Source organism: Cuculus canorus, chromosome 1 (genome assembly GCF_017976375.1).
Source record: "Cuculus canorus isolate bCucCan1 chromosome 1, bCucCan1.pri, whole genome shotgun sequence".
Classification (NCBI taxonomy): domain Eukaryota; kingdom Metazoa; phylum Chordata; class Aves; order Cuculiformes; family Cuculidae; genus Cuculus; species Cuculus canorus.
The window spans coordinates 91,706,348-91,730,951 of NC_071401.1; the positions used below are offsets into that span (position 1 = coordinate 91,706,348).

Below are 24,604 nucleotides of genomic sequence, written 5' to 3' on the forward strand. Positions count from 1 at the left end.
AATGATTATGAGTGCCACAGGGCCATAATGCACAGAAAACAGTACTTAAGACTCCCCTGTTCACAGGCCTGTCTGCGTAGATGGCTGTATTTGTGTTATTTCTCTGTCTGAGTTAATTAGGTTACTGTCTAACAAAAGAAACTCACACTCTGAACCACAGAATCACTAGGCTGGAAAAGACCTCCAGGATCATCGAGTCCAACCATTCCTACCAACCACTAAACCATGTCCCTGAGCATCTCATCCACCCGTCTTTCAAATACCTCCAGGGATGGTGACTCAATCACCTCCCTGGGCAGCCTCTGGCAGTGCCCCATGACCCTTTTTGTGAAAATTTTTTTTCTGATGTCCAGCCTGAACCTCCCCTGGTGGAGCTTGAGGCCATTTCCCCTTGTCCTGTCCCCTGACACTTGGGAGAAAAGGCCAGCATCCTCCTCTCTACACCCTTCTTTCAGGTAGTTGTAGATAGCAATGAGATTTCCCCTCAGCCTCTTCTTCTCCAGGCTAAACAACCCCAGTTCCCTCAGACGCTACCTGTAAGACTTGTGCTCCAGCACCTTCACCAGCTTCATTGCTCTTCTCTGGTCACACTCCAGAGCCTCAACATCTTTCTTGGAGCGAGGAGCCCAGAACTGAACACAGTATTTGAGGTGCGGTCTCACCAGTGCTGAGTACAGGGGCAGAATAACCTCTCTGGACCCGCTGGCCACACCGTTTCTGATATAAGCCAAGACGCTATTGGCCTTGGCCTCCTGAGCACACTGCCGGCTCATGTTCAGACGGCTGTCAACCAAAACCAAGAAGTAGTAGAATAGGCCATTACCACATCATATCACATCCTAATCCCAAATCCAGACTTCTGAGAAATTTGAATCAAAACATGAAAATTACATTTCTGTTTTATATCCTTAAAATGTGAGTGAAACCATAAGACTGATCTCCTTTCCAGTGTCACGTGATGAGACGGGCCACATATTGAGTAGAGCTGAGTTACTGTGGATTAGTATCTGAAGACATACGTAAGATTTTACCTGTGTGGTTTGAAAACTGGACAGAGTTCACTGTATCAACTTCAAATCCCAAAACCTGTAAGAGAACACAGGAATATTTTTTTTACTAATACACCTTTGTTAAGTTAATATCTTAGGATATTAACAAGAAAGATTCTTATGTCCCAGTGCATATTTAAATTCTTGAGTGCTGTTTTACAGTGAAAGCTGAGTCAGCATACATGCCACATAAATAATGCAGCTCTTTACTACAGCAGTGAACATGGAACAGAAGCAACACTGGAAACAGCACCGAAAACCAGAGCTCTGGATTCGTAAGCTAGAGTTCACCTGGGGATAAGGACACAGCAGCTGGTCCAGCAGCAATCACTGAAGCCCTGAAGAACGCCTTGCCAAGAAAAGCAGTATAAATTTCAAGGTATTAAATTAATGCAAAATAAGGAGGGAGGATACTGTTAGTATGCCAGATAAACGGGAGACAGAAGAATCTTAAAAGGGATTAATGTTATAAGCCATACCTGTATTTCACATGCACTTTCGCTACAATTCAATACCAAGAGAACAGAAAGAAATCACAGAGAATTAATTTTGGGAACGATTAGGCAATCAAAGAGAGAGCTTTTAAAAACACATACTCAAAAAAGTCTACAGCATACTCCAACAGCCACCTGCTATCTTGCATTACCAGCAATTCAAATATTGGAATTGCTAGTGCAATCAACAAACACATTCTTCTTGCCCCAAATGAGGTAAACATTATGAAAATAAGAACATTAAATCAGAAGAAGACTAATGAGGACTTGCAACCTGACAATACCTGTTTAATCCAGACAGGCATTGCTGTTCAAGCCATTTTTCAAAATTTTTATCTGCCACAAAAGAAATTCTAATGCAACGGTGGCATAAAAGCCTGACATTTAATATTTGTTTCCACATCCCACTTTCTCTGAGTAAGAATCCTCCTCAAAAGACTAGCTGCTATATATGGCTCAATGAGTCACACAGGGAGATAATAGTAATGATGTATCACTGTTTATGATCCACTTTCAGGCAATTTCCTTGGGAAGGAGTAGTGAACAAATGCAGCTTTTGCCAGTCATGATTTTCTGTGAGACGCACGCCTCTTCCTTTTCATCACAAAGGCAACTCCTTCGCATATATTAAGAATCTCTGGGTATACTGCGCCAGAAATTAGGTTTTCCCTGTGCATGTACTTTCTCTCACATGTGAAAGCTGTTAAGTGATAAGCCTCTTATTTCAAATCCTGGGCCGTTAGAAGATGGAGGTATGTGCTGCAAGAAGTAGCTCCTTCTGCCTGCAGGCACTGCGTGTCTGTCATTTTACAGCTCTGAACCCACGCAGGTCTTCACACAACACATCTCTTCTTCCAACATACAATAAAGGTTTCTGTTCATTCCTAACCAGAAAACAAAGTTATCTTACTTTAATGATAGATAGACTGCTGGATTGTCTCAGCCTGATCAAGTTAAAGTTAACCTCAGCTTCTGCTCTCACTCCAGCATTTTGTTTAAGCTTGATGGATGTTATTTTAAAGGCTCAGGAAGGAAAGGCGTGAGAACACAGCAATACTGTTACGACCTTAACCTTGATGTCTGAACACATTCTTCAAAGAAATAAATGAGAATACTGCCTCTATAGAGATGGTCATCCCATATTCAATTCCCCTCTCTGCAAAATCCTAATTTCCTTCAAACATGTTGGCAACAATTGCAAATTAATCCATCTCTGTGCGGTATTTAGATCCCATTTTCCAACTATTTAACATTTGACACTACAGAATGCACTTACTACAATTTACTAACTAACTGGGTCAATACCTAGTGCTTTAGGGAAGAAGAGCACACACACCTGCTTGTAGGAAGGGCTGTTTTATAACACAGATAAGCACTGTACTGGCTCACGGTCACCAGAAAGAATCCTTCTTTACTGTCTCCACCAGCACTAGCCACGATTTGATTTCTCAACAAGCTGTTGGATTAGGGATTTTTGGTTTCTTTTGGCCCGTTTATCTGCTTCAACCAGCAGAAGGGAAAATACAAGGCAGACCACCACTCTCAGAGACAACTAAGTGTCAGGTTAGCTTGGATGGACACTTGGAAAAAGAGAATTAAAGTGCTTTTGAATAGTTGAGGAAAAGGCAGCTCAAATTCAGCATAAGAGCTTGATACTCTCACTTTTCTCATCAGCATAAAATAGGCTAAAAAGCCTTCAAAGGTCCCCATCGCAACCACATACTGGTGTTAGTCTACTCTGTCACATTTACTAATTTGCTCTAAAGTTTTGTTTTGAATAAACATGCATGACTGTAATCTGGCACATCTAATTATGCAGGTCTCTAGTTCTGATTCAATCCTCAAAATAAGCCATGGTTGCTCTACTTCAAGGAATTTCCTTTTGCAAAGATTCTTAACAAAACAGAGAGTAAGTAAAATACATAAAAAGACATTTAAGAAAACAAAGTATAATTAGAAAACACAGTTAGTACTACCTTTGAAAGGAGAGCTACCGATGTTGAAGTCTAGGCTTACCATGAAGTACTAAAATAATCAAAAAGAATGAAGTTAAGTTCAGCCAGCACGTCTTCACTACCAAGGCAGACTGAATTGAAAAGTCTCACGGAATTTAGTCATCAGAAGACAACCTGAAAACAGCATACACTGAAGTGCTAAAAGCAGCTTTTGACAGCAATCTTCTCTTGTCTATAGAGAAAACTGTGTCTTCAAATGAACTACACAAACCAAAACTAACAACTTGATCATTTAAAGTTAATAGGGAAAAGTTATTGTTTTCCTTCAACCAACAATTAAAAATCAGTACTAGTAACTATCATCTTTGCACATCTAAAGGATCATACATATCAGAAACTGTTTCTAATGCACTGAATGATGGGTAATACCTTCTCTGTTTACAAAGGGAGTTGTATTTACAAGATGTCTTGTTAAATCTTTTTAATACATACCCATATTTTTAATTTCTTTGGTAGAGGTAACTAAAAGCAGTGATTATGATGGGGAACGTAAAACAACCGGAGGAAGAAAACCATTCCACATTATGGAAAACTGCATGTGTATCAACACAGAAATTAACAGGAAGATTATTAAGCAAATGCAACATCTCAAATTCAGTTCTAATGATTGCTAAGCTTCTCCTTTATATTTGCATAATCTACATTATGTACCAACAGTCTGGAGACAAATGAAAGTACTCATTTTTACCCCCTAATCCTATTTGTTATTTGATTGTTAACACCACTAGAGATGGAAAACTGTTAACCTCAAAGATTAGCTCTGCCTCAGAGTAAATATTAGTATATATTCTCATTTAATAATTTTACTTACTCTGAGAAATGCTTAGAGAAATGCAAAAAGCTGTTACTGAACTGCTTGTTTAAAATTTGTATTGCAGCTTTACTATGCTTTGGCAGGGGAAAAAAAGTAAATTTTTAGAAGTATCATACACGTTATAGGTCTCAAGAAGTTCTTTTTCCTCACTTATATTCAGCCTGGCGGGGGGAAAAGTTAAAAAAAAAAAAAGATAAATAACTTAAACCTCCTAAGTGTGCAAGAAAAAACATCACTTGAATTACATGAACTTCTGAACTACATTTTATTCCTTTCCTGGATACTAAACATTAGAAACAAACAAACCAGTTTCCAATGCATTGTACGTACATCTTTAAAGAAAGACAGGTTTAGAGGGGGCTGCTGCGAAATAGCTGTCCTTGGAGGTTTTCAAGACCCAAGAGGACAAAGCCCTGAGCAACCTAGTCTGAACTCAGCATCGACCCAGCTTTCAGCAGGAGGCTGAAGGCCTGAGCTCCCTTCCAGCCTGGATCATTCTGTCATTTGATGATACTGCAAAATACAAAAAGCTTAGCTTTACCCACTGTACAACCCCATACGTAAAGTTACACAAAATATCATCACCTGCTGCCCATCCTAAAGATTATAAGGATAAAAAATAGTAAAGATATTACATCCTTTGCCATTAAATGATCAGTGGACCAATTTAACTAGAATGTTTGAGTTTGTACTTAATTTAGACAACCGTAGAGAACAATGACCTAGTTCATTCAATGAAATTCAATTAAAAATAACTCTCTAGTCTGCAACATGGTCAGTATTTATTTCCCTTTTTGGGCACTGGGTTTGTGTCTCTGGTGGCATTTCATTTCAAGGTTTGAAATGAAAACCACAAAGCAGGACTGAAGCTCAAGTTAGAGGTAATATCTGGAACAATGACTGAAAGGCAGAGTAAGCGTGTGTGGGAAAGGCAGTCTAAGGAAGAAAAAAAAAGACTATATAAAACTAGACGTTGGAAACTGCAGACATTTCTTCCACGGCATTTACGTCCCCCGGTACACATTCACAAGTTGCTATCTAAATTTCATTACACAGAGTCAAGATCTCCATCCAAACTCTCTAGTTCCTTCAAAGTTCTCAACTTTAAAATGTTAGCTGTACTGTGCCAGAACAGATCAAAACATCTTAGAGTACATTACAGCAACACAAAACAAACCAAAGGCTTGAAGAACTCCACTGTATGATCATATTTTCTTCCAGAAGACCCCCCTCCTCATCCAAATTTAGATCATTAACAGGACACACGTATGGCAGAACCTACCTACATCAAAGGGAAAATGACCCTTGTAGCAATGTGACACTGACAGATACATGAGTCAAAGGACAAAGTTTTATGCATAAAAAACATATATAAACAAAGGAGGTTTCAGAGATTTAACCAGACACAGTTTATTAAGAATTTTTTGTGGTAGGTCCCCAAAGTGCTGACTTTAGCAGAGCACTTTTACAATCCATAAACTGAATATGCCAGTAATACCTGTATTTTTCTACAAAAATCACCATATTGATTCCAGTATTTGTAGACATAGTCTAAATTACCTTAATTCGAAGTTGTTAACAGCATAACTTTAATGCCACAGTTAAAACTACCCTGTCAAACAAGGTGATTCAGTTTTGAGAGGTTTTTTCACTAAGCAATGGCAGCAGTACTTTCCAAGAAGAAAGGCTCTGTATCAGGCCATGAAACACTCTCATGTATCCATTGTAATACCAGTGGTTTGCATGTATGCGCTGATGTGTACATACTACAGTCTGGAACTTTACTTTACCCAGACATCACTGTAGTTGCAGTGAACATCATTGCTCCACTGTATTCCTCTGGACATGGAACAGAAACATATTTTAAAAGGCTGAATTTCTGGAACCAAATTAGATTGGAGAGGGGAGAAAGAGAAAGGATTTCCCAGTTGCAGCTCACACCTCCCACTGTGTGCCAGCTCTTTCACTTAACTGGATCTCCTCCTATTTGATACTGAATCAAAAAACACACACTGTCCTGGGAGTAGAAAAATCAGAACACAGATTCAGTTTAAGAAAAAGGAACTTGGGAAAAAAGAAAAGGCATGTCCTGGCAATTAGTGAAGCAGGCATAATTGCTGGCGTGGGTTGATAAACCGAACTGAAACTGCTATTGACTAATGCAATCTCTTTTTTCTCTTGCTGAACTTCAAATAAGCCATACCAGGAAGATAATGAGAACACGGTACATATTATATAGCTGTATTTTAGCACAGCATTTGACAAAGCACTGCAAAGAAAAATCATTAAGATCTTTGAGATATTGTGCCAGGATAGAGATGCAAGAGCAAATAAACTAGCTTAGGAACAGGGATGCTGGAGATACTGTTGGTGATTCATTAATCCAGAGTCAGGTACCAATCAGGCCACTTGAAATTCTGAAGTTAGAAATAGACAACTACAAAACAGATAATAATAAAAATATACAGCAGACGACCTTGAGAAAAGACAAAAACAAAGACAGACACAGGAACCACCAGAAAGGTTACAGATGTAAAACAACAGTATTTGGATAGTATTGGATACTTGTTAAAAACAAAGAGAACTTCATACTCTTTAAAAAAAAACCCTACAAAATACACTACACAAAGACTATACAAACAATAGACACACACACACACACACACAAGTCAAAAATATATAAAACCTACCTTTCATCTCAACCTCTTATACTCTCAAGTCAATCTCCAGGCACCTCTTAAACTGTTTTCTTTCCTCCCCAGCTTAGCTTTCCATTTACAAAAGAACATCCATGAGAGGAAGCTGGTCTGGGATATTTTATACACGCCATGGCCACATTTATTTAATGCTTCATTGCTGCCCTATGGCCACAAGTTCTCAGGTCCAACAAGAACTAGCCCTACATTAGCAAAAACAAGACAACGTGACCACCTCAGGTAACCTAATGCCTGCTCCTTGATCTTTTTACCCTGATCAACTGCATAGCAATTTACAAGCTAACTTCAGCACTGAACCTACCTGCAGACTGGAGCAGAAAACAAACAACTCTCTCTTCTGCCAGAGTTGACTGCAATTTTTGTCAAAGTGTTCTGCCAAAACTGGTACTTACTGAGAATTTGCAGATAGACTGATCTAGCTGTAACATCGTAAACATCTGAACAGAAAAGATTATAAAAGCCTGAGACTGCAGTGAATTTGTTCTCAAACAGTTTATTTCTTGATTTTTCTGAAAAGGCTCACAATATAACCACACGTATGAAACAGTAAGGCCTAACTGGAGAGAGAGATAATAGTGCCTTAAAGATGCACTCGGCAAATAAGCCTCGGAGACAGGGGAGTGCTCCAAACCAAATACCACCAGGTCACTCAGTTCCACTTTTCACCCTGACAGACTGATTGGTATGCACTGCTAACTATTCAATGCAAGATATTAAGATGACATAAAGTACATACCTTTATCAAAACTCCCTCTAAGCCATTTTGTTCAGCACTAAGAAATTCCTTGTCCTACATCACAGGCATTTTTTCATAGGCTAGTCAAACAAACAGCCTCTTGTGCACGTGCTCACTGCCATTACTCCGTGCATTACACCAGTTCAGTTCAGGATCTACCTGACTGCAGAGCCAAAAGATTTGTGGTACAGCTGCTTAACCTTCCTGTGGGCAGGAGGCCTTCCTTTCATCTGGGGTGACATTAAGTGATGGAACTACAAGACATTGACTTGTAAGGGCAAAGGTGATGAAAGACAATTTCTATTTCTCGCTTCATTCTTCCCACTAAAGAAGAAACAAACAAAAAAATTATAATGGAGGAAGAGGTGAAGTTGGGAGTGTCTTGACTGCCTTCAACCCAAGAAATAAATTTTCTTCTCCACTCAGACTCTGTTTACTGTTAGGTACGAGTGAGTTTAGATAGTAATTTCAGATGGAGAAGTTGCAGTTCACATATTCTTTTGAAGACTTGTTGAATCTGCAGGGTCACCGCAAATTTCACAGGTATCACCTTCAAGCTGCTTCCTTCTACACCTGGATGTAATTTTACAAGAACACGCTTGTCACTACAACATTCTGCCAACTGGAATCACGCACAGTGCTACATAAGGAAGCTTACAAACACCGATTAGGAGAGGCAGAAATAAAGAGCAGCAATAGATCCAGTAGGCATGGACTTACTCTCTTGTTTATTTTAGTAAATGAAACAGGGGGCTGAGGCATGGAATCTCACAGCACATACTTTTCCTCTGATTTTTATTCACTTTTATTTTTAATACTCCGGTTCGTATTTTGGATAGCTAGTACTCTAACTGCCAGTCCACTAGGAAGGCATGGAAAGTACACTACACACATCTAAGGTGGAGTTATCCTACAAGAAACAGATTTGTCTGTCCAGCACATATGCTTCATATAGCCTTCTTTGACAGACTATGAATGGATCCCACTCTCCTACCAAGGCTAGATGATAAATTGCAAGAAAACAGATGCCTGTAAAAATGGAACTCCCAGAAAGAGATGCCAGGTTATGTAAACATAACACCACAGCCACAGCAGGAAACGATGAAGCTTCTAGGAATAGTTAAATGTCTCATCAACACCTTTAGAGCAAGCAGATGTCTCAGATAAGAGCACTTTGAGGAATGTTTCCTTCAGTGGATTCTATGTGCCAGAGCCTGGGGCTTGCTCCTGCTCTGGCAGGTGAGTTATGCCAAAAGAGCTGTCTGTGGGGCTGGGCAGGGAATTGGTACAGGAAATCAACTCAACAGGTAAACAAACATTTTCTTCTTTTCCCTCATTGTCAAGTTATTTCTAAACTGCATGGCTTCTCCAAACAGCTTATCACACAGCCTCAAAAAATTACTTCACTTCTTTGGCAGTTTCAAGTATCATGACCTAATGAATGCTGCTCTTGAAGACTGCCATGGATCCCTCTCTTCAACTTTTTAATGTCATTGCTAGCTGTGTCATCCATGCCTGAGATTTCCACACAGAACCTCTTCTGAGAGGCAAAACATGACTGGACCCTGCAGCAAGGAGAAGGGGAACCATCATGATCAGACTGAAAAGCTTTTGCTGGTGAGTAAAAACATTTACTTCTGGTTTTGAAAACAACTGCATCTACAGATCAGAAAGTGGCTCTCCAGCTTTTGGTTTGCCACAGAGGAGAGACTTCCATTTTCCAGCATGTGCTCTAGCACCTCCTCAATCCCACACATCCCTCCAGCAAGAGGTATTTTGCATTCCCAAAACAGCAAAGTTAAATCACCATGGAAGGATTTCTACTCAGCTCAAAGTAGACCATATGCTTAAAATTTACGAAGTATGACAGAAGTGAGGTTTGGTTTTGGTTTGTCTTTTGGGTTGTTTGCATTTTGTTTGTTTGTTTGTTTAATGAATCATGTAAGAGGTTTTGGTGTCACAGTTCTCTCCTACTCTATGGATAACTGTTCCAGATGTTAAGGGAACTGGAGCTCAGAGGTGTCATGCATGAATTACCATCAATAAACAGAACTCCAGAACAAAGGCTTGAAAAAATTCAGGTAGTTCAGCCTAGTAATGGGTGGAGGTTTTTTTTGGTATGATAAGTTACCCCACTGCTGCCAAGCCACAAGATGATTGACTGCGCTGGCTTCTGTTGGGGCACATATTCTCTATCAACACAGATCTTCTTGCCATATTTCAAGCATCATACTTATTTTTTTTCCTCTATAGATTACTATAAAGCTGCTAACTCTTATCACACATAGCAATTTCATAAGAAAGGACATATTGTGCACCAGGACTCATGTTCAACTCCTCAAATTAACCCTGCTTCACCAAGTCAAACCCATTCTCCATGCAACACAAGCAACTGAAGTGGAACTTCCACTTGCATCTTTTCTGACTAAAGAGGCTAAAAATACCTGCCTTCTGTGTGTTCAGTCAGCCATGGATAATGCTGCATCCCTCACTTAAAATTACTAAGTATGTTCTTCAAGGAAAGTTGACCATCATTTTGGATATAAATACAAAAATACAACAGAGATACCATTTACTAAAAATAAGATTTTAGAGAAGTATCATTAGAATCATAGAATGGTTTGGGCTGGAAGGGACTTTAAAGATCAGCCAGTTTCAAACCCCTGGCATGGACATTGTCGCCTCCCACTAGATCAGGTTGCTCAAAGCTTCATCCAACCTGGCCTTGAACACTTCTAGGGATGGGACATCCATGACTTCTCTGGGCAACCTGTTTCAGTGCCTCACCACCCTCACAGGAAAAAATTTCTTCCTAATATCCAATCCAATTCTCCCCTCATCAATTCTCTCAGCTTAAAAACATTTCCCCTCATCCTATCACTGAACTCCCTGATGAAGAGCCCTTCCCTAGCTTCCCTGCAGCCCCCTTTAAGTACTGTAAGGCTGCTATAAGGTCTCCCCAGAACCTTCTCTTCTCCAGGCGTAACAATTAGCTTTGTATCTCACGTATTTTTCCCAGGTGTATCTTTGTACCATGCTCACACATATAATTAAAGAATCATTTTATTATTTCCAATGAGTCTTTTATTTTTTAATTTATTTCAGTACATTTTAATATATAAGTTAACTTTAATTTGAAGCTCACTTTTTTCACAAATCTGATCAACACTGACTCTGTTGTCTGTCCTTTTCTGTTCATACATTAAAAAAAATTCTCTCCACTGTTTAATTTGGAGCAGAAATAAGACATAAGAACTTCAAGAATTTGAGCAAACAAAAAAACCTGAGGCTTAAATATAGAACATAAGGCTATTTTCTATTAAAACAAAATGCCTTAAGCAAGTAAACACTTGATGCAGAGTCTCCGAGTATATTATGTTCCCCATACAAACAGTGCAAATCCACCTTCAGGCAAGATTTTCCAGTCCTTTAACAAGATTTGCAATTTCTTGACAACTCAATTTTTTTTCTAAAGAATGTGGGTGAATCAGGGTAAGGCAGCTTTTCTTGCTCTTAAGTCAAATATTTGCATGTACTTGAAGACATCAAATGTGATCCTCAATCTTTCTACTATGCTGTGTTAGATTAAAAGATTATGTTCCTGTGTGAAAAAAAAAACCAAAAACTTTCTTCACCACAGCACACACTCCAGTGTAAATATTATGTCAAATATAAGCCTTCCCAGAGGGGTTGTGAGTTTTTAGCTTACTTATGAGGGGTTTGTGTGTTATGAGGGTTTTGTGTTTGATGGTTGTTTTTTTTTTTTTAAAAACTCATCTGTCCCTTGTTTACCTTTCTTACAAGAACCGAGGCAAAGAAGAAAACCATACTTCCTCAAGCTTCATTTGAAGTATGAATCTAGAGCCACAATTCTTGTTTCAGATACGTGATTTAGTACAATCCTTATGTACTACAAAGAGAAAATTCATTCTTTCATCTTTGTATTTATTTTTTGTTTAAGGGTCAGGCTTTTTCAGCCTTTGATCTATAACAAAATAAGGGCTAGCCAGTAGGAACATTTTTTACTGTTATTCTGTAAAGACTTTTGATTGATTCATCCTTCTTCTGACTCATACAGTTAACACAATAGAAGTAGGTTTTGAAAAAAATAGAACAAGCAGTCATCTTATTTAAGAGATGCTCTTTATCTATCTCTCCTTCCACACAATATTTAATCAATTTCACTACAGTGTTCAACAAAACAAGGAAAAAAAAAAAAGCCTTTAACTTTTACACTAGATAATCATTAAAGATAGGCTGATAATGGTTTTGGTCTTAGCATATGGAAACAAATTATACCCTTGGCCTTGAACAATGGGGTTCAAGACAATCCTTAAATATCAAAGAAATTACCATCTGTGCTGACCAAAGCTGTTTTCCCATCTTTTATACAATTAAGAGGGAGCTAAAAACATAGACCTACTGTTGCTTTTGCATGAGAGAATCCATGAGGAATAGTGTAAGAATGAGAATCATCTGCCCTTACTAATATAACAGAACAGACAACTATTTCCATTCAGCAAGGGTAAAAAAAAATTTTTTAAAAAATCATTGGAACAAACTTCAAAAGGCCATCTTATCCTGTATGGCAAAAGCCGTTTATGGTGGTAGTGTCATATAATTCAGAACAGACAATTTCATTCTCCAGACACAAATAATTAATGGCATCTATCCATGCTTTTAGCTCCATCTTCAAGGCAAGCAGATATAAAAAGAAGTCAAGAATTAAATACTTAAAATAGAGATTTTTCTCAAATTCCATGAGTGTTAGGACAGACAGGAGTATATGCTAGTCCAGTGGCAAGCAAATGCTAATATCCAGTGCCCAGGTGAAATTCGCTGCGACTTTCTCCTGACCATTCCTCGTACTTTCAAATCTCTTTCTTGGAAAATCAGAGGCTCAGAGGACTGAACATACAGACTGAAGTACTCATTCACAAGAGCTGGCATGAGGATGCGTGCAGTATATGAACCTTAAATTTGCCTGCCTACCAAAATTTTGCTGAGGGTCAGAATTAAGTGCAATACTCCCACAAAACATAAATGAGCTCGCCTTTGTGTATTCTCTCTGTGGTTCGGGGAGGAGTATAACTCTCTGCTTGACAGTAGTGCACCTTTTCCTTATTGCCACATTCTACCTACCTAGAAGGTGGGGCAGCAAAAATAAGTTAAAATGCCATTTAACAGTAACAAGTAAGAGATTGCACTAAGGAAGAAAAGACATGATAAAAGTAATGTAGAATGGTGTGGTGAAAATGTACATTTTTTTATTTATATAATAAAAACTATGAGAACTCTCAGTCAAGTAGGAGAAACATTCTTTGGTGTTTTAAAATAATTTATCTGACTGGCAGTGGCAAGTCCCTAAGTTAATGTAAATCCTGCCGCTCTTCAACTCTTAAACACTGGACAGCCCTAAACCATTTCCTGATACCGAAAGCTGCTCAGGTTACACGGTTGTGAAATAACTTATCACTTTAAAAAAATCATTCAGAACCGCCTTCAGAGCTTTTAAAGAGAGAGTAAAATCATGCAAGTAAAAACAATTTAAACTCTTGACAACGCAGAACTCAAAGCACAGCCGAGGACAGTTCAATTCCTGTGATTTTACTACCTTGAAAATCCAGGTGCATGCTTCTTCTGAGACCTATTACTCTAGAATCTCAAACTACTTAAATATATTTTATCTTGAAATGGTGTAAACGGTTCTAGCATTTTTCACTCAGCTCTATTATTACTTCCATTATTATAACTACTCTAAAACATGGCATAACTCTCTTTTGTTGTGTTTAATATATAGAAAGCCTTTACCACATACTTCACAGAGAAAGTACTTCCACAGACCTACTTTTAAAATGTTTTAGCTTTTAGGGTAATGGAAGCCTAACAAAGCAAGACAAACTGGTTTAAAAAAAAGACACTAAAGGCTTCTCTGATGTACACAGTGCTACACTAGCTACTACTAATAAATAATAATGCCATACACATCCACCAAAGATCAAATCATTCAAACAAGACTGGTATTTTTTAGAAGCCTGCAAACAGCAGATGAAACCACATCTGGTTTGCTGTTTGGATGCTGCTGTCCAAACACAGATTCCTGAACTGTACTGTCAGGATTTCAACACACCAGACCTCTTACACACATATGCGGGTGTGCACACACACAGGTGTGCACGTACACACATATCTACATACATCTGCCCTTGCAAACTCAGTACTGATGAGCTCAGAGGGAAGCTTCATTTAATCATTATTGGTTCTGAAGATCAAAATAAAAAAGAGAATGGGAAATAATACAACCATGCCAGATCTGCAACCATGCTCGTGACTAGCATCAGGCTTCATTTTTATATATACAAAAAAAAAAATAAAAGAGACTTAGTTTTTTTAATTCCTTTCCTTGTTTCAGGAAGACTTAAAAAGGTAAAGTTTCACTTGGTGGCAACTTGCTACATCTGCTATTTTAGCAAAAGGAGGGTTTAAATAACTTCCTAGCAGCCCAGCTTCATTAAGCATTGCCTACATAGGATTTGCAAGTGCAAGCTGTAGTGACAGGAGTCCAGTTGTTCCCCAAATATCTCTCCTTCCTCACTCCAACTTCTTGTTACGCTGTATACTGACAAATGTTACACAGTGTGAGGCCCCTAAACCAAACCAAACTACAACACCAACAGTACCTTTTAACTAGAGTAGTATTTTATAGCATCACAGTCAAGGAACTAAAGATACTATACAGGCACTGATTTGCCAAGTCATACAAGACACCCATACAGAGGCTCACATGCCACAGAAAGGTTGAGTTACAGAGGAGCAAAGAGAACCTTTGGCACAGAACTAAAATGAAAACAGCAGTTTAAGAGACTGGAGATTTCTGGAGTAAGTACTACTGTGTGCCCTTCCGCTACCACAAAAGTAGCTGAGGGAAGGGAAGGCCGAAGCACAACTTAAGAGATCGTTCTGTTAGGGAAAGAGGGATGATTGGGCTGCAGACCATAACAGCCTTTCAGGCATGGATACACACACATGGATTTATCCACAATACAGGCATTTCATGTGTATATCACCCTTCACCATATACTAATCTTCAAGAGACTCGCTTACATTATAATTGGATGGTTATAAGAGGGTGCGATGTTAGTTTGTTGCAGGCCGGATTTCAAGCGCATCACTTATCTGAGTATAGCATCTCTCATGTCTAGTCTCGTGTCTAGTCAAGTGAGGTGACACCATTACGTTAAGCATGTACCAAGATAACCAACGTCACAACACACTGTTCTAGCAATGAGATTCTTAGACAGCAAGCTTCGCATAGTCACTTGTGCGTCAAGAACAGAGACCTCTTAGGATACACACACTTCACAGGAGAGAACAGCGAGACATACAAAGGCTCATCCCAAAGCATGCCAGGTTTTCCCACCATCAGCTAGACCTTAGCAAGCAACTCCAAAGTCAGCACATGACAGCCGTAACAGCCAAGACCAAATTATACCCTCACGCCCAGGGCCATATAAGTGAGTTTCTCTATCTCAGCCTTTTGTATGGCTATTAAGTGCTTTTTATACTCTACTACAGCTTCCATAGATCCTCAGAAACCGAGGGGCACGAGTTTAGCCTTAGCTGCACCGCCCAAGAAGACTAGAGCAGCCTGGTTTTGTACCAGCACAAGGTCACAGGTGCACCCAGCCCAGTGGGGACACGGCCCGGCTGATGCCAGAGCACACACCTGGGTGTGAATGAAGCCAAGCCAACCCACCAGAAGCATCAAACACAGACATATACACACACACGAGCATACACACACACACACGCAGAGACACACATACACACAGATAAACAGAGACACACACAGATGAGACTTACACAGACACGCACAGACTCACACTCACAGAGACTCAAGCACACAGGACGCACACAGTCACAAACACACAGACTCAAACACACACAGACTCGTAGACACACAGACACAAACACACGCACACACAAGAAACAGACTCACGCACTCTTGCACACAGACTCACACGCACACAGGCACAGACTCACACAGACTCTCACACACAGAGACACAGAGATTTACACAAACACATGCACACACACACACACAGAGCCTCAAGCCCGGCAGAGCCCCCGTCCGGCGGGCAGCCGCAGCCCCGCGTTCGGGCCCCGGGGCTGGGCGGGCGCTCGGGCTGCTCCCGGCTGCTCCGTGACCGCGATCCCGCCGGCCGGCTCCGCTCGGCCGCCCCGCAGCAAAGGCAGAAGCAGCAGCGGCGGCAGCAGCACCACCAGGAGCACCACCACCACCACCAGCAGCAGCACCGGCACCTCCACGAGCAGCGGCACCAGCCCCACCACCTCCGCCAGCACCAGTAGCACCACCAGCAGCATCACCAGCACTACCTACACCAGCTCCACCACCACAAGCAGCACCAGTACCCACACCCAAGCAGCAGCCCCAGCAGAAAGCAGCAGCAGCCCCACCACCACCACACGCAGCACCAACAGCCCCACAGCAGCAGCGCTGGCGTCGGTCCCGCCCTCTCACCTGCAGGGGGAAGGTGGCCGCCTTATTGCCCACGTACCCGCGGACGACATGGCTCTGAATGGAGAGCACCCGGCACTCGGGCTCCATCGCTGCGCCGGCCCGAGCTGGCGGGGCCGGGCGAACGGGAGCAGAGCGCGCGGAGGGGGCGGGGGCGGAGCGCGGAGCCCGTCACGCGCTCTCCCTGCCTCCCTCCCTCCCTGCCTCCCGTCACGCAGACGCCACGCCCCCTCCCCACCGCCCCCTCCCCCGCCGTCACGCGCCCCGGCCGCCCGCCCCCACCCTGCGCGTGCGGCGCCTGCGGGGTGAGACCCGCCTCGCCCGCCCTTCGCAGTGGCGACACCGCCCCCCTCCCCCCCCCCTTCAGCCCGGAGGCGTGGGGTGGCACCCGCGGGGAGTCGGGGAGTGGAATGGTTGGGAAAGACTTGGAGGTCGTTCTGTCCAAACGTACTGTCCGCTGATGAAACACGTCCCTGAGCACCTCATCTACCCGTCTTTTAAATACCTCCAGGGATGGGGACTTCACCTCCCTGGGCAAGCTGTGCCTGTGCTTCACCGCTCTTCCAGGAATGAATTTTTTCCTTATGTCCAATCTAAACCTCCTCTGGTGCAGCTTGAGGCTATTCCCTGTTGTCCTATCACTTGGGAGAAGAGGCCTGCACCCTCCTTTCTGCAACCTCCTTTCAGGCAGATGTAGAGAGCAATAAGGTCTCCCCTCAGCCTTCTCCAGGCTAAACAACCCCAGTTCCCTCAGACGTAAGACTTGTTCTCCAGCCCCTCCACCAGCTTCATTGCTCTTTTCTGGTAAAAGCCAAGAGGCCCTTGGCCTTCTTGGCCACCTGGGCACACTGCTGGCTTGTGTTCAGCTGCTGTTGACCAATACTTCCAGGTCCTTCTCTGCCAGGCAGCTTTCCAGCCACTCTTCCCCCAAGCCTGTAGCAGTGCATAGGATTGTTGTGTCCCAAGTGCAGGACTCTGCACTTGGCCTTGTTAAACCCCATCTTCGTCTGTAAACTTCCTAAGGGTACCTTCAATCCCTTCACCCAGGTCATTGATAAAGATATTGAACAGAACTGGACCCAGCATTGAGCCCCGAGGAACGCCACTTGTGGCTGGCCTCCAATTGGATTTAACTCCATTTACTACCACTCTTTCACTGGTGGTAGACACAGAGGCACCACCCAGTGTCGCCCATCTCTCCCCAGGTCAGGACTCATGGGAAGCTATTGTGACCACTGCTGCCTTGCATGTACTGGTGCTCCCGCACACCAGGTCCCATGCCCCTTCCAAATGCTACCTACACATGGCTCATGCACATGGATGCCTCTTTGCCCAGCCTCACATATCACACTGGCTGCCCCTCTGTCCTACCCTCAAGGCACCTGATACCTGCAGCACACTCCCACTGCCTATAGTTATGCCAAAACGTTGACCAGTAGCCACCTAGTCCTCCCACAGCATCCAAATCTGTAGTATTTTGTGCCCACGCTCCCCTGTGCCACAGCACTAACCCACGCCCGCCCGTCAGTGTAGTGGGAAGCCAACAGCAGTGCATGCCTCCCACCTGTGCTACAGCTGTGCCTCCTCAGGTATCCAGAAAGCCCTTTGAAGCCATGGGCACCACAGGCAGCCCCATGCAATGCCCTGTGGTGGCACCTTGGCTTAAGCTGTGGGTGCGCTGACATAGTACCACCCTCACAGTCAGGTTTTGAAGTGAATGCAATTGTATATTATTGACACACACCAGAAAAAAAAACCCTTCAGAGGGCTGCCAAAGAGTAAAAGAAGATGTGTTGGCTGGCAAGTGCTGCAATACATCAAGAGTCTCCTGGGACAGGACTTCATAACGTTTGGGAATTTCATCTTCCTCTGGCCATTTGTCATTATTGACCATCACAGGTTCAGTCAAAGATCTTTTCACAACAGGAGAACACTCCTGGTGTTTCGTATTCTTCTTAGTGGATAGCTTGAATTGTCTGTTGAAATAGGGTGGTTATTTCTCATAACAGGAAATAATATTTCTGTCATCATAAGTAATTTGTTGGAAAGCAAGGGAACATAATGTTCTCTTTTCTGTTATCACCCTAGTTGTGAAACTTAGGACTTGTTCTAGGCTGACCTAACTACTGACAATTTTCCGTCATCTATCAATGTAGGGTTTTTATAGAATTGTAGAAATTGGTGTGCCCCCATGGAGCATAGGGCCAGAACAATGAAATATCTGCTCCGTATGTGCTCCAGATCCAGCAGCACAGGAAAGGGTAACAAAACAGCATTTCACAGGTGGAAGTTATCTGGAAGAGACACAGGTCTGGATCGCCGGAAGAATTAGAGACAGAAATGTGACCTTGGGATGTGATCTACTTCAGCTTCTGGTCACACATCTTCATTCTTCACCTCCATGCTCTTTGCCTGTTTTCTTTCACACAGTCACTCTCCCTATCCCTCAGTCTGCAGGGTCCTAAGTCCTGATTTTCTTCCTCTCATCATCTTAGTATTCTTAGAGCCAAAGCTACACGCCAGGTCTGTTACCACTTTCACATTTTCTTCCCTCGCATCTCTAACTTTTTGTGCCAGTCTTCCCTCTTATTTTCCCTCTGCCCGTTTTCCCAACTCTACTATCTCCAGCAACTCCATAATGTTTTGTTTCTTTCTTTCCATGAAAAAAAGTCACAAACACAATGCTATGAATTCTGAGGTGCTACTATCCTACGTTTTCTCATGTCTCTTGATACACTGAAGAATTACATTTCTTTGGCCTTCCTCTAGCTTGGAGGGCAATTGTTGAAATACAGATTTTGTACTATTTCCTGCTTTTCCTCCCTTCCCCAGCAACAGGGCTTAATGTTCCACTTGGACCTCATAAATACATGATTCATACATACTGGCATGTGCTCCTTTTGGGGATAAATCACGGAGATCTACGTTGTGGGTTCCACAACATTGTCAGGTGAGGCTGGGCCTCAAGTAAGGCAGTTGTGCAATGACATTAATGTTTTGTCTCTGTAGTGCCTATGCCAACTGTATCTTTTTCTTCCTGATAATGATATACTGTCCAAGGAAGATGGCAGGAAGCGTTCTGCATTTACAGCTGTTCTTTCTAAAAACTGCCCAAGCACGTCTGACATTCTCACTGAAGCAAGTTCCTCCCCTAAGAAGGAAAGCAGACCTCATGCGTTTATTAATGTCTGCCCTTAGGTTTTGTACAGCTACTACTCCTGCACCTAGTAGACCACACAGGCAAAGCAAGGAATAGGCTTCAGGAGGTCTCACATTGCAAAGCATGGCTGATACCAGACTACATGTACACTTGAGCAAGGAAACTACGGCGTGGGTAGTAATCATAGAATCATAGAATCATTTGGGTTGAAAAAGACCTTTAAGATTATCAGGTCAAACCGTTAAACTAACACTGCCAAGTCCACTACTAAACCGCATCCCTAAGCAGCACATCTATGTGTCATTTAAATACTTCCAGGGATGGTGATTCCATCACTTCCCTGGATAGCTTGTTCCAATGCTAGACAACCCTCTCAGTGAACAAATTTTCCGTAATCTCCAGTTTAAATCTCCCCTGATACAGATTGAGGCCACTTGCTCTGGTCCTACTGCTTGTTTCTTGGGAGAAGAGGCCAGCATCCACCTCACTACAACCTCCTTTCAGGTATTTGTAGAGAGTGATAATGTCTGTGAGAGCGATAGTGCTGAGGGTCTTTGCAGGAAGATAGGGAGGCTGCAAATGCAGAGGCGTGCTTTACTCTGCACCTGCTAGGAGTGGAAGAGTATTTGTTAAAGAGGAACACATGCTCTTTCTCCAAGCACATGGAGAAACCTAGTCTATGAAGGACTGCTACCTTCCTAATATTCTGAAAAGTTCAGCAAAGGCAAGTACTCCTAGCAATCTTGATGCTTACTCCAGAGGAACATCTGATGTTTCCCTCTGTAGTCTAAGGGAGGCTAAACTGGAGTATTTTCTTGGACTAAGGAGTAGAACCTGCATACACAACCAAAGTAAGCAACAGGATGGCTCCACAGTATCAAGTTCCGGCATTTTCCTAATGTGGGGGAGCCTTATGTCTATACACTAAAAAAGTTACCACAAGCAAAACAAAGGCTATAAAGTAATTGTACTTTCCTTCCAGAAAGCAGCTCGTCTAAATGTGAGCGCGCAGTTTCTGAGCAGTAATTCTTCACAGGCTTTGTCCTATTTATTCTTTAAAAAGTCAGGCCCCTTCCTCATAGGAAAAGAATGCATGTCTCAGAAAAAAAGTAAAGATAGACTTCAACTCCATCATCATCATGCATTCTCCTATGCTATCCCTCTCAAGCCTATTCTATTTGAAACAAGTTAACTCTCAGGTACTCCTCCAACTCTAGGAGTTAGTATGAATATTTGAAGAGCAAATAATCATTCCGTGTGTGACAAAGGGCTCCATTAGGGAAAAAAAAGAAAAAGCATGGCAGGTTAGATCAAATGTAGGCAGTAGAGAAACTGTCATAGGATTCCTACTGTAGTATGATACCTTTTCAAGCTCCTGATATTGTCACTGGACTGTGCATGGAGTTTTGTGGTTTATTCTTTAAGGTGACCTGGCCTGTCAAACCCTTTCTCCTTGATCAGAGCAGAATATTTTCTGGAAATTATTAGTTTTGAGTAGATTATCGTAATTTGATCAAGGGGATAGTCAGAAAGACTACAGTTTGTCAACAACTGGCAATGTTTCTTCCACAAATATTCTTTGTTCTTCCTAGACTTTCCTTCTACAACTCTCTAGATCCTTCTCACGTCTCCCCCAGCTGTCTGCTCAGCCTGTCAGTGCACCAAAAAGCAATACACCCTGTGGTAGCCCTGAAGCAGTCACACACATGACAGTTGGTCAGCCAGCGGTCAAGGAGGATAGACATCTTTACCTACCTTCTTTGCTCCTGGGCAAACAGGGCAAACATCATTATGGGCTATTTGTTGCACAGGCTGCTGCCTTCCCAGGTCTGTGCTGTTACCCTTTGGAATGCCAGCTCAGTATGCATGAAGAAATCATGAGATTGCCGTGAATAACAAGCTTAACGTGGGTCAACAGTGTCGCAATATTGCAATAAAGATAATCAGCTTTTGGACTGTATAAACAAAAATGTAGTCTGAAAGACACATGAAGTAATCCTTGCAGCATATTCTGGTAGGGTCTCTGGTGGAGTACTGCCAAGTTTTTGGAATGCCATTTCATGAAAGAACAAAGCAAGAGGCCCTAAGAAGGACCCAAGGCTCAGGATACATAACCTAGTAGGAAATGGTTTCTTTAGCTTAATGAAAGTTCAATTCTAATAACAGCCTACAAATACATAGAATCTTAGAATCATTAGGTTGGAAAAGACCTTAAGTTCATCAACTCCAGCTGTACCTCTCTACTACTAAATCATGTGATGGTGACTCAGCCATCTCACTGGGCAGGCTGTTCCAGTGCTTGATAAACCATTCTGTGGAGAAATTTTTCCTAATGTCCAATCTAAACTTCCCCTGGTGCAGCTTGAGGCCATTCTGTCTTGTCCTGTCACTTGGGAGAAGAGACCAACACCCACCTCTCCATGATGTCCTTTCAGGTAGTTGTAGAGAGCAATAAGGTCTCCCCTCAGCCTCCTCTTCTTGAGGCTAAACTCGAGTTCCCTCAGCCGCTCCTCGTAAGAGTTGTTCTCCAGCCCCTTCACCAGCTTCGTTGCTCTTCTCTGGACATGCGCCAGGACCTCAATGCCATATAACGTGAATCTATGAAGGAGCAGAAGGGAATAAACTGATTCCAGTAATGGAGGGCTTACCTCCATTATGCAAAGGATTATGAAAAGCATAGGAAGAGATTACTTTGAAAGGCTAATGAGTTTTTATTGTCAGTGTGTTTGTATTTCATAACTTGTGGAAGAAATATTTTTATAAATATTGATATAAATATTTAAGTTTGTCTTGTAACAGGGAGACAGATTGTGTCAACTGCGAAGGTCTCCTGAAGTCCGGATTTTCTGCATAAGCACAACAGAAAAGAGAAGGGGCTGCCAAGAGTATGACACACTCAGCTTGATGATAGTTGCATTGAGAGGGGATCTTAAACCGGATTTTGTAAATTGTATACGGATTCTCTAAATCTTCATAGGCATCAACAGAAAATAAAAGGTCGAGGTTATGTAAAAGTCTAATCAATAGCTTCTCTTTTTCTCAACCAGTCTTCAAGAAGGCAGAATTAAACCAGCACAGGGTAATAATTGTGCACTCCCCGATAAGGAGACCATCTGTATTTAAGATTCTAATTTTTGCTGGTCAGTTTTACATTTGCTGAGACAGATTATAAAGTACCAGTTTATGACTGTAATAGTAATAATAAAATATTAGCAGCATTTGATGTAGGAAGGAGGCATTATTCTTGTTTCAGACCAAATTTTTACTTGGCCTGCGTAAAAATTATTAACTTCATCAGGAATTGTCAATAATGGCAGAGAAGGAGACATTTTCTCAACAAAAGAAAGCAGACTATTGAAAACTCATCTTGCCATCAAAGCTGCTCTGTATGGGGGATTTAGAAAGACCATTCTAAGCCCACTGATACACAGGTGGGGCTGCTGTCCCTACTATAAAAGGAGCACCCGTCAGTGCTATTTCTCCAAAACCTAGCATGAAATAGAACTGCCAGCTACATGCTCTCAGCTTTGTTGAAAAAACAGCCTGCTGAAAAATTTTCGGACGCAAATCCATATTGACTTCACTAGTAGTTATAATGCAGAGAATGGCACTCATCTATGCCCCAACTTCTTTAAACAGAATTAGAAGAAATAGTGCTCATAGAAGGTAGTAAATAATGAAAGCGGTATGTGTTATTCTGTAATAATCATGGTATAGCGACAGGACAAGGGGAAATGTTTTTAAGCTGAAAGAGGGGAGAATTGGATTAGATATTATGAAGACTTTTTTTTCTTGTGAGGGTGGTGAGGCACTGGCACAGGTTGCCCAAAGAAGTCGTGGATGTCCTATCCCTGGAGGTGTTCCAAGGCCAGCTTGGATGATGCTTTGAACAAACTGATAGAGTTGAAGGTGTCCCTGCCTGTGTCAGGGAGTTGGAACTAGATGATCTTCAAAGTCCCTTACAACCCAAACCATTCTATGATTATATGATTCTAATTCTATACTCCAGATCCAATCATGCAAACTGCTGGGTGCTCCGTTCTCTTATGGCCTTTGAAACTTGCAGAACAAGGACCTATGCATTCTTTCCCATACCCCAGAGGAACCTGGCATTGTAGCCATTACAAAAAAAGCAATTTTATATATTAAGGGATGACATGATCAGAAGAGTAAGAATGGGCTACCCATTCTTTTACACCTGTGTCTTGAACCTGTTCTCTATCACTAACTTGCCAAAGCTCCATATATTCTGAACATTTTGCTAAATGGGGCCTCAGGGAGGATATCGTGCAACGTGTCAGCCTCCAAATGTCCAGCCCAGTCTTGCAATCCTCATGCAGGTTGTTTCACTGAAATAAATGGAACTGTACTATGAAAAAACTGCAAGGAGTTGGATGTCAAGCTGAGAGACAGGCCAGTGATAACGAAGTTTTTTTAAAATGCTGTATCACTGCCACAAGTTTTCACAGTTGAACAGCACTTTATAGTAGTATTCTTGATCCTTATCCCCTTCAAAAACCTAAAAAGACATCCTTAAAAAAAATGCAAGACCACAGTGCTGTGAAATTCTAAGCTAAAAAAACACTTATACTAGCTCTCTTCCGAGTAATGGTACATAAGAATTTTCGTTGGTGCTGATGCCTGCACATTTTGGTTCCAGTTAACAAAATGGTTGAGGTTAATGAAAAGGAAGCAAGAGGTCTCCTTTGATTGGCTAAGGGAGCTCCTGTGCTTAGGATCAGCTTGCAGTTTTGTCTTGAATGCTAAGCTAATGCTTGCTCCCTCAGGATCCAGGCCTATTGCACTTAGTATCTCTGCCTAATACTGAGGAAAAGTAACTCATTATTATCAGGAGTTTAGTCCCAGTTACCCTTTTTCGTCCTTGAGTAATCACCCACCAGCATTAAAGAGACAGCATAGTCAACTGCACATATCTCTTTGCCAACCAATGTATTTCTAGTAGCAGACCGAAACTCTGCTCTGGAAAGGAAAGAGGTAGGAGATGCAAGCTGCTATGGTGCTGTACAGTAAAATGTGGTATGTACTCATGATAACAGCTTTAGAGAAATGCATATGAATG

General features: G+C 41.9%; 1 protein-coding gene across 1 annotated transcript in view; it reads right to left on the bottom strand.

The window, feature by feature from the left end:
• The window catches only part of PDXK (pyridoxal kinase), a 46,837-nt gene extending 30,283 nt beyond the window's left edge, over positions 1-16,554 (bottom strand). The window contains exons 1-2 of the mRNA XM_009560892.2: positions 16,368-16,554; positions 1,032-1,086 (exon numbers count right to left, since the gene is read on the bottom strand). Of these exons, the coding sequence (XP_009559187.1) occupies positions 1,032-1,086; positions 16,368-16,454 (142 nt within the window). The 5' untranslated portion in view covers positions 16,455-16,554. The remainder of the gene's footprint in view (positions 1-1,031; positions 1,087-16,367) is intronic.
• Positions 16,555-24,604: the final 8,050 nt, after the last annotated feature.